The sequence below is a fragment of the Ostrea edulis genome, chromosome 6 (assembly GCF_947568905.1).
Source record: "Ostrea edulis chromosome 6, xbOstEdul1.1, whole genome shotgun sequence".
Classification (NCBI taxonomy): Eukaryota; Metazoa; Mollusca; class Bivalvia; order Ostreida; family Ostreidae; genus Ostrea; species Ostrea edulis.
In genome coordinates, this window is record NC_079169.1 from 65,788,110 (window position 1) to 65,799,215 (window position 11,106).

Below are 11,106 nucleotides of genomic sequence, written 5' to 3' on the forward strand. Positions count from 1 at the left end.
TGTATACATGCATTTGATGACAGTTTTTAAATCAATTCCAATTTTAAGTGCTTTCAGTACCACAATAAGCGTGTTGGTGTGAAAAGTTGAGCATTGTGCTATCTAAAACACTGTACAGACATATCTATTGGAATTAGATTACAAACTCTACTGTGCACACTTCCTCTTTTTAATCAATAAAGCTGAAAAAATTGAAACCTTTTGTTACCATATCATTCTATGCTATGATGAACGGCAGTAATTGGATGGAAACCAAACACCAGTCCGCCGGGTGAGACTTAGTTGGTCATATGTTGAAAGTGCATTACATCTTAGAAAAACGTCTCTAGTACTGGAAGTCAAGGAGGCAAAATGATTGCATGATTATAATGAGTACTCAGTTCTCTGCCAAAATCGTGAAATTCATGACCTCGGGGTTTAACTTTCAGACCCAGGGCGGGTCTAAGGTGGTCAGATGTTGAAAATGCAGTGTATTTTAAAAAAAACTTCTTTCTGGACGTCAAGGACGCAAAATATTTGCATAATTATATACTGTTTTATGAGTTGTCTACCAAAATTGTGGAATTTATTACTCCAGGGTTCAAGTTCTATCATTATTACATAAGCAAACAAGCATGGAGTTTTCTACTGAATATTCATAGTATATGAGTTTTGGGCCCTATGGCAAATTAATGATAAATAAGAAAAGGGTATTAATGATTTTCAAAATTTCATGCACACGAGTCATGTGATGCATTGTATTCAGGTGATCGTTAATGCCCATGGGCCTCTTATTTATTTTAAAAAGAATTCAAGTCCTCGAAGTACTGGGTATTGATGAAAGGGTACTTTATAAAAGGTGAATGTAACGAACAGTGATCAATATCATAACTCCTATAAGCTAATATATCAAACTTAGTCGTAAAAGAGCTAACCTTGTCCCCATACTAAACCTCGTAGCTTGTTATAACAGTTATTGTGTAAATTATGTCTCGGTGTGACAGGGAGGCAGGAGCGCGAGGGCAATGAGTTGAGAGGGGAAAACTTCCGGGTCGTATTGTGTGTAATATATCCAGAACGGTTTCATTCAATGGTCACATCAAGCACTCTCATGTAATCATTTATTGAAGAAATTAAAACAGAGTGTTTAAATTGAATGTGTATGCTAGCGCAAAGATACACCACTATCACAGAAAATAGCAATGAACTCTTTAATAAACATAATTAAGTGAAGAAATATTTAATATAAAGCACAGAAAATTTCACTTTATTATTTGGATACCCACTTCCGCCCCTATCCGGGGTTGAATTCACGACCTGTGTAACCAAATCTGCAAGCAGCAAGTAACCAGCGCGCTAGATCGCTCGACCATCTAGTTAAGTCAAAAACCTTGCTTTCGATGAGGATGGAATTCTCGTATATATATATATATATATATATATATATATATATATATATATATATATATATATACACTGTATATATATAACAAAAACTTGCTTTCGATGACGATAAAATTCTTACCTCGCTGCTGTTACACGCTACACGGTCATTGAGAATGGAAATGGAATACAATCATTTGACATAAATCTAAGGATCATACAAAATACACAATGCATTTGAAATATTTAATAAAAGAAAGTAAACACATATTAGTATAGTAAAACAGATGACCGGAATACTAAGGGATGTCTGTATCAACATGTACGTAGGCCTACGTGTAATATTTCTTTACATTAATTTCATTAAACCATCTTTAAACTAAAACACAAAAGGAAAAGTATGAACTAATTGGTGTTAATATCATCTACATTCAAAATTACAAGCAATATGCATTTACATATATAGCACTGGTATTGTGCTAAAATATCGGGAATTTTAAGAATCATTATTTCCATACCCTTTACACAAATAAAACAATGTTATAGTGTATTATAATGACAAACACTTCACTGTTGATGTTGGTTGTCATCACTGGTCTGCAATACCTACAGGTTTATCACTACACCAAGTCACGTGACATTACAGAAAATACATAACGGTTTGAATCATTTCTGCATTCCAATCAATTCAATTTGTTCTAGTTTAGATTATGCATTAAGATTAATTAATTAAAATATGTAGAACATTGATTTTGCACTACCGTACCTATACATTTAAACAGAACTCGGTTGCTAAGTATAATTCATTAGATGGATTTCCACAGTAAAGATATGATCCAATATCATTCATTTTTTATCAATGCTGGAAATATGAATACTAAACAGCAAGTTTTCAAATCAGTTGAATCGAAAGCGAGGCGCAGTGAGGCACATGTGTCACTTCCGCTTCCGCAAGATTTGCAGGAAATATTTTCATGAAAGTTTTAAGATTAGAGTTCGGTTATTTTGACCGGTTTCATAACACGAAAAGCTCGATCTGTCTGTACAGTGCTCTCTAGCAGTGACAAGAATACTCAGGGTACTAGAAATTAAACAGAGATTCTGTATCAAACAACGAATCGATCAACAGTTTGTATCAGTAACCATTATTACACAGAGGACAATGAATTCTGTATCAGTAACCATTATTACACAGAGGACAATGAATTCTGAGTCAGTAACCATTATTACACAGAGGACAATGAATTCTGTATCAGTAACCATTATTACACAGAGGACAATGAATTCTGTGTCAGTAACCATTATTACACAGAGGACAATGAATTCTGTATCAGATACCATTATTACACAGAGGACAATGAATTCTGTATCAGTAACCATTATTACACAGAGGACAATGAATTCTGTATCAGTAACCATTATTACACAGAGGACAATGAATTCTGTGTCAGTAACGTTTATTACACAGAGGACAATGAATTCTGTGTCAGTAACCATTATTACACAGAGGACAATGAATTCTGTGTCAGTAACCATTATTACACAGAGGACAATGAATTCTGTATCAGATACCATTATTACACAGAGGACAATGAATTCTGTATCAGTAACCATTATTACACAGAGGACAATGAATTCTGTATCAGTAACCATTATTACACAGAGGACAATGAATTCTGTGTCAGTAACGTTTATTACACAGAGGACAATGAATTCTGTATCAGTAACCATTATTACACAGAGGACAATGAATTCTGTGTCAGTAACCATTATTACACAGAGGACAATGAATTCTGTATCAGATACCATTATTACACAGAGGACAATGAATTCTGTATCAGTAACCATTATTACACAGAGGACAATGAATTCTGTATCAGTAACCATTATTACACAGAGGACAATGAATTCTGTATCAGTAAGCATTATTACACAGAGGACAATGAATCCTGTATCAGGTACCATTATTACACAGAGGACAATGAATCCTGTATCAGTAACCATTATTACACAGAGGACAATGAATTCTGTATCAGTAACCATTATTACACAGAGGACAATGAATTCTGTATCAGTAACCATTATTACACAGAGGACAATGAATCCTGTAGTAACCATTATTACACAGAGGACAATGAATTCTGTATCAGTAACCATTATTACACAGAGGACAATGAATTCTGTATCAGTAACCATTATTACACAGAGGACAATGAATTCTGTATCAGTAACCATTATTACACAGAGGACAATGAATTCTGTATCAGTAACCATTATTACACAGAGGACAATGAATTCTGTATCAGTAACCATTATTACACAGAGGACAATGAATTCTGTATCAGTAACCATTATTACACAGAGGACAATGAATTCTGTATCAGTAACCATTATTACACAGAGGACAATGAATTCTGTATCAGTAAGCATTATTACACAGAGGACAATGAATTCTGTATCAGTAACCATTATTACACAGAGGACAATGAATTCTGTAACTGTAGCAGCATAAACAGAATAGGCATTCCACGTATACATAATAGCAATATTGAATGTAAAAGAATCTTATAAAAATTTGTGTAGCGAATTCAAAATTTACTCATTGCCCTAAAGTAGTAATAAATGGTTTAAGGCGAATTTGAGACGGGATAAAATTATTGGCCGACGAAAATAACACGGGGCGAATGTTTTACTTTGTAATCCGTTTTGGTATAAATCACAATTCTTTTTGGATTGCGCTACTCATTAAGTTAAATTTTGAGCAAAATGCTGTGCTAGAGTGCAATCCGAAGGATTATAAAGGGTTTGGGAAAGAGGGACAGGATTTTAAGGGGTTTGAAAAAGAGGAGCAGAATTTTAAGAGGTTTGGAAAAGAGGAGCAGGATTTTAAGAGGTAGGGAAGTAGGATTTCAAGGGGCTAGGAAAAGAGGAGTAGTATATTAAGGGGTTAGGAAAAGAGGAGTAGTATTTTAAAAGACTCAGGATAATTTATTACTTAACATTCGTGATTTTACAAAATTTAGCCGTTCAGAAATAGAAATGTAATCATTTTACGCCCTGCAGAACTTTAATGGTACACTAAGGCTTATTTTACGCCCTCTAGAATTTTGATGGTACACTAAGGGATATTTTATTTGAAGCCGGAACTACCGTCCCAGATTGTCTTTCCTTTCTTAAATACAGATAAATAAATGTCCGATTCTCTAAACAAAACCCAATTCTTTGATTGGAAATATATAGCCAGTTGGGTCTTGTTCTACGTCTCTTACATTTGACCACTAGAAAACATCACAGACCTTTATGTTAGGCAATACGTATGGACATGGCGCTTGACCATAAACATCACAGAGCCGGAAATTCATCCCAGATCATCAACCAGAAACACGAAGACATTAGTGTTAACTCTTACATGTGAACTTGTGCCTTTACTTTTGACATCACAAGCAACCGGAAATGACACAGAAAGCATGGCTTTGCATTGGACATCACTGGACCTTTTGATAAACAAATGTATGTACATGTGTTTAGCGCTCATGTTCACAACATGTGACCTCAATGTACCCTTCTCATCGACAAACCCTTTTTTTTTTGGGTTCCTTTTCTATACGACGGCGAACTTGTATCAATTCCTCTTTCAATATCTTCTGATTATCTGAGACAAACGGCCAATATGTAGTTTATCCATATCATATCTCACGGTTTTTGGAATACATCCCAGAAATCATTGTTTTCGAGTATAGAGTGACAAGACTTAAGTTATTTCATCTGTTTTCAAGTACTCGAATAAACATGTCACTTTAGAAATCGACTATTGTTCAACAATTGATTAACGCTGGGTGCGGCTGGGAAACGCGTTACAGTAAGTAGAAAATTGACGAATAAATTTACGAAATAAATATTGAAGAAATTCAGATTGTTTACACTTTGAAGAAATTAATTTCGGTATCTTTGACACTTTTGGGATTAGCTTTCTTGAGAAGAATCCATGTCAATATTCTTGTGTGCAACACAAAAGAAATCAGTAATACCTAAGAATTATTGATGAAAAAAAGCAAAGCCCTCAACTTGAAATTACAAGACAAAACCGGACACTTATCAACCTGACAAATTCCGGCTGACGTATTTTGGCATCCGTATGCTTCACCCTCTGACAAGTGCAGCAATCTAGATGACGTACTGAACCAATATCGAAGTTCAACAAATACTTGAACGGTGTGTCACGTATAAGTATCTAGAAATTTAATCAAACATTGTACACCTTTCTAAACTTACGCCATACATAATAAGTAAACATTCATTTATTATGGTTATGACATTGCTTAACTAACGTATGGTGATCTCAAGAACTTTTTGAAAAGATTTAAAGAGGTGAAAATATCTATGAAGCTATAATATCTTAAAATGATATATAAATTTGCACGGGTTTTTGGTGTGTGTTTTTTTGGGGGGTGGGGTGGATTTTGGTGGGTTGTTTTTTATTTATTATTTATTTATTTTTTTAGTTAATTTATTTTTTTGCCTTTTTTTATTATTATTATTTTTGGTCTTATTAATTCAAAAGACATCAAAAATTACATTATATTGCTGACAAAATGAAAATTAATAAAATTGCCCTTTTTCGCCTTGGTTTAATCATCCTTGTGCATATAGATGCACAGTAAGCATGAAAATCGGGTAAGTTTGAATCAATTTGTTATGCGAAAATGCCCTTGCAAAATTGCTTAAAGATATTTCGCTTCTTTATTGATTAATGGAAATTAGAACGCAGATGCATACATGTAATAACATTAGGTGACCTCGACTGATTTCTGGCACGGAGCTGCAAGTGAATGATTAGATGAAGGCAATTAAATGTTGTCTTATGAGAAATATCCTCAATGACAATACCATAAAAAGAACTGACAATGTTTTTCAATTAGGTGACGGTACAGTTTGAGAATAAATATTTATATACTGTTCAACAGAATAGACTATCGACATCGCGGATTGTAAAGGTGTCATAATGAAACGATACTAATCAATTTTAATTATCTCAATGAAGGGTGGACACCGGAATGTTAATTGCGTCCTCTATATTTTCCTTTTAATTGTGCATAATTTTACCCAATTCAATTCCGATTGTGATGATACCCTAAACAGCTGATTATAACAGAAATTTGAGCATTAAATGAAAATTTATTACAGCCACAAGGCTCCTCAGAATGTTTTCTTCTACTCTATAGACTAAGAGTTTTAAACCTGTTAGACATAATCATATCGTATTGTGCGAGATGACATGGCAATGTTAAATAAAAGGCAACAAAAGAATGGGAATTAATAAACTCAAATCATAAGCTTATATCTATTTTGAAGGCAATGATTGAAATTGATCTATATAATTAGCGGCGAAATGTGCTCGGAACTAAAACGCATGGGTGTGGTGATTCGTTAAGTAGATGGAAAACCGAGTAGATTAGGCGTGGTTGCTGGTGGGTAGCCCGCGTGTATCCAGAAGAGAATAACAACAGCAACAATACACCCGATATCATTTCCGATACCCCGCCACTTGGTCTTATTTTGTATGGGGCTTAATGAACCATTGTCGGGCCTACACAGCCTCTCTCTTTATCCGCAGTGACAGGACTAATTAATTTTTTACCTTATCTATCATCGAATGATTCAATAACACTATTGTCTGTCCAGACATTTGCACTTTCAAGAGTCGATGCATGTGACTGAGTCTGTGGACAAACAATGACGTCATTGATGTGGGGCCTAGGGACTGGCTGACACCGAGTATTGCTGACCGGGTGAGCTTCTTTCAGACATTGCGAAACACAAAAAATAACCTTGATCAATCCATGTATTCATACAATGCTCTAAAGAAAATGCGATTTGCTGATTTTGGTCAACTTTAGATGGTCGATAAACAGTTATAGAGCTTGAGAAACACCAGTCGTCCGCCCTTTCTTCTTCCTGGTATGTTGCGAATCTGATATAAGATGTGACGCCCAAGCACTAAGTAGTGCTATTTTTTAGTGTTTAAAGTTACTGTAAAAATCTTGATAATCATGTCGAAAAAATATGCATGAATTCTTGAAACAATACATTGAAATTAGTAAGGGTCACGGGGCTTTCCTCCTCAAATTTTGCAGTGGATCACGTACAAAGCTCCAATACCATCTGCTACCAGGGGTCGTGATTATGAATCTAGATTATTTAATGCCATGTAAAACTTATACGGTACCAATTTTGATGCACCAGATGCGCATTTAGACAAATAATGTCTCTTCACTGATGCTCAACATGTAGTTTAACTCAAAATAAAGATCCATGCCAGTAATAATTGAGAAAGGGTAATAGTTTACCCCTTCACAAGAAAGACACGATGATAGTTTATCACATCCCCGTGTTGCGACAAGGGCCGATAATCCAGGAAGAGTACGGGATTACTACGATGACTTGCTGGTCAAATATAAATTCTCTGAAAATGAAAACTAACAATTTATCTACTTTCCCTGAATAAAACCAAATAATATAATTTCTTCCTGGGTGAATTATTACAGCCATTTTCGCCCATTACAACCTGCACGTGGCTCACTTTAAATGATACACATCTGGGAAGCTCTAGAACTGTATCTGCAATATTTCAATGACTCTCAACAAGACAATAGATTGTATGAATTCGTCATCAATGCATGCTTTGTTATTGTAGATTTTTACTGTAAGCTGACAAATTAAAGAACCTTCAGAGGGCAACATAACATTTGAAAATTTAGAATTACATTTTTCACAAATATACTAGAGTGAAAGGGGAAGGCACTGTTTGATTGGCAAAATGAATTAAGAGCATAAGACCATACATATATAGGTTCCGTTATTATGTAAAATCTGCTCGTTCGATAAATTACCAAACTTTTGAACTATTGATTACATAAACTTTAATAGCTCTCCCCTCTGTACTAAATTCATCATAAAATATGACAAAATATTCATAATTTTGAATATTCTTAATTTTTTTGAAAACAAAGTTCTCTTCTGGATATTTATTTTCCTATTATTCAATGTGGAAAGTTCCCCTGTGGAATACAAGGCTCGTAAATTAGTATGACAGGTGATCTATAAATTAATGAGCAGTCTGCATGTTGATTGAAAGGCATCCAGGTATGTCAATCGTATGGAGCGATACAGATTTGATATGGGATTCAATTAATTCAATCTTTGCTATCATCTTTTACAACGAGACCTTTCGTATATCGATGAAAAAACATTTTGCTGCAGGTTAAATGACAGAGTGTCTTTAAGTTAACGTAATCGCCAAGGATGATTTTTTTTAAAAAACACCTAACTATCTGTGTACAAAACGGCCGTTTGGACATCGTTTGTGAATAGACAAAGTCACAAGTTGGTCTGGCCTTTGATCGGCTGCCGTGACATAAATAACTATGAGAAATAGACCAAGTATTTGTTGATCTATATCGCAAGAGGTTTCTTCAAATGTCAGATTTTTATGTACATCATTAAGAAAATCACGCTTAACTAATAAAGACATAAACTAAGGAGGCCAAAATTTAATTAACAACTTTTATCGCCCGCTACCAACTTTTGTCAAAACCCACCATTGACACAAGAGAAGCTCGCATGCGGAGAGGTCAGAAGGTCAACTGCAATTCAATAGTCGTCGCGCTCGTCGTGGGAGCGACACGTTTTCTATATCAGGTCCTGTGAATGCTGGACAGTCCCCACTTGTACAAGAGAGGATACGAATTAAGTCATCGACTACAAATACATGTGGTGCTCTGAATGAAATGCTTGCCAATTTTTTATGTATTAAATCATGATAAATGACGGATATGATAATTAACATTGTTATCAATGCACATTTGTTTGGTAGACGTGTGGGTGGTCTATTAGCACTCGTAACGGGTATATTGCATGGACGTTCTGATACCATCACATGATAAGAATGAGACGATTGCGACCCTAATTTACTAGTTACGAATGAGTACCATGCATTATCAACACAAGCCGTGTATTTGTGCTTTTTATGGTTCATTTTGATCAGTTTTCTCTCGTCTCCATCTTTTACTTTTTTCAAATAATTTATAACATTTTGTAAATAGTTTTACAGAAGTTAATAAAAACGAAAATATAGAGCATGCATGGAATTCTTTTTCGAAGTAAACACAAGCAGCTGAAACCTCTTGTTTGGGGGTAACATACTGTAAACAATTTATTTGAATATACATTTGAATATTTTACCAAATGTTAGGCATGTATATATATTTCACAATTTTCAACTTGAGTGTCAATAAGAGTCCTCTTTATTGAGATCTAAGATCGGGGACCATATCATTTTAGGTCTGTCTGTCTCTTTGTCCCAAACTACTCGAAGTAGACTTCAATCTTGCAGAACTGAAAAAAAGCGTGGTGACTGCTAAAGGTCAATCTAAGGTCACGACTTTGTGAATGCTAGAAGTTGATTGTTCGTTTGTTTTACGTTCCGTTGAGAAATTTTTCCTTATATTGAGGCGTCACCAGCTGTAGATGAAGTAGCCGTAGCAGTGAGGGTTCTTTAACGTGCCGAGGCCTGTCACGACACAGGACATCCGTTTCAAATGTCATATCCGAAAGACCCGTGATTCCCTCTTTTGAATGTCAAGCGTTTGGCGAAGGAGCAATCTGCACTACCTCTGTTACCGTGGTCGTGGCACTAGCGGGGCTCGAACTCACCTCCCGGTTACGAAGCGAACGCTCTACCACTGAGTTACATATACATTGACCGGTTGAATGCTAGAGATAAGGCCCTATGACTGCTGAAGGTCAATGTCATTTATCATTACCAATGCCGCAATTAAATGTGACCATGATCGGGGGCATTTATGTGCTGCACAAGTAAAATTGTTTGTGATTGCTTCTCCCCGATGTCAAAGACAGAAATGTTGATCTTTCATTCTGAGCTAAAATTAAGCTTTGACCTTGAACCTTTATTTGATGTTTCTTTCAGTTGAAACGTTATGACTTAGGGTAAAGTTGCAGACATACAGGACAAAATCCAAACATCCCCTCTCTCGTCAATTTCGGTGGTTAAAGTCAGTGGGCATGTTTGATGCTTATGAAGACGTCACATAGGGCTCACGGTGAGTGTGACCACTCGACAGGGAATGCTTGCTCCTCCTAGGAAAGTTATCCCTCCTCTGCTGTGTTCAGGGGTCCGCGTTTGTCCAACTCTTAATTTTGTATTCCTTATATTAGGAGTTATGAGATTGATCACTGTTCGCTTTCTTCACGATCTGGTCGAGACTTTTTAAATCTGCACTAACATTGTAACGACGATCGATGGTCCTGTCTTAATTAAACCAAGGCTTGATTGATTAATTGTATATTGTTTAACGTCCCGCTCGAGAATTTTTCACTGATATGGAGATGTCACCATTGCCGGTAAAGGACTGAAAATTTTAAAGCTATGCTTGGCGCATACGGCCTGGGGCCTCGGTTTTAGCGGTTTCATCCGAAGGACCGTTCCATGCAATTAGTCTCCTCTTACAACAAGCAAGGGGTACTGAGGACCTATTCTAACCCATATCCTCACAGATAAAATCCTGTGCATAATAGGTCGGTACAACGTAGCGATTAACAATGAAGCGAACAGGAACACAGTATATTCTACACGGTTATTGCAAATACCTAAGGCATGCCGCGGTCTATATTCTGCGATATACCTTCATACGTAATAAGTTATGAGAAAATTGTGATGCACACATA

General features: G+C 35.7%; 1 protein-coding gene across 1 annotated transcript; it reads left to right on the forward strand.

Annotated features, from left to right (window-relative positions):
- Nucleotides 1-368: 368 nt before the first annotated feature.
- Nucleotides 369-4,259, forward strand: LOC130047305 (vitellogenin receptor-like). Its single transcript, XM_056141966.1, has 3 exons — nt 369-435; nt 2,597-3,892; nt 4,141-4,259. Exons 1-3 carry the CDS (start codon nt 369-371, stop codon nt 4,257-4,259), a joined length of 1,482 nt encoding a protein of 493 aa, XP_055997941.1.
- The last annotated feature ends 6,847 nt before the right edge of the window (nt 4,260-11,106 follow it).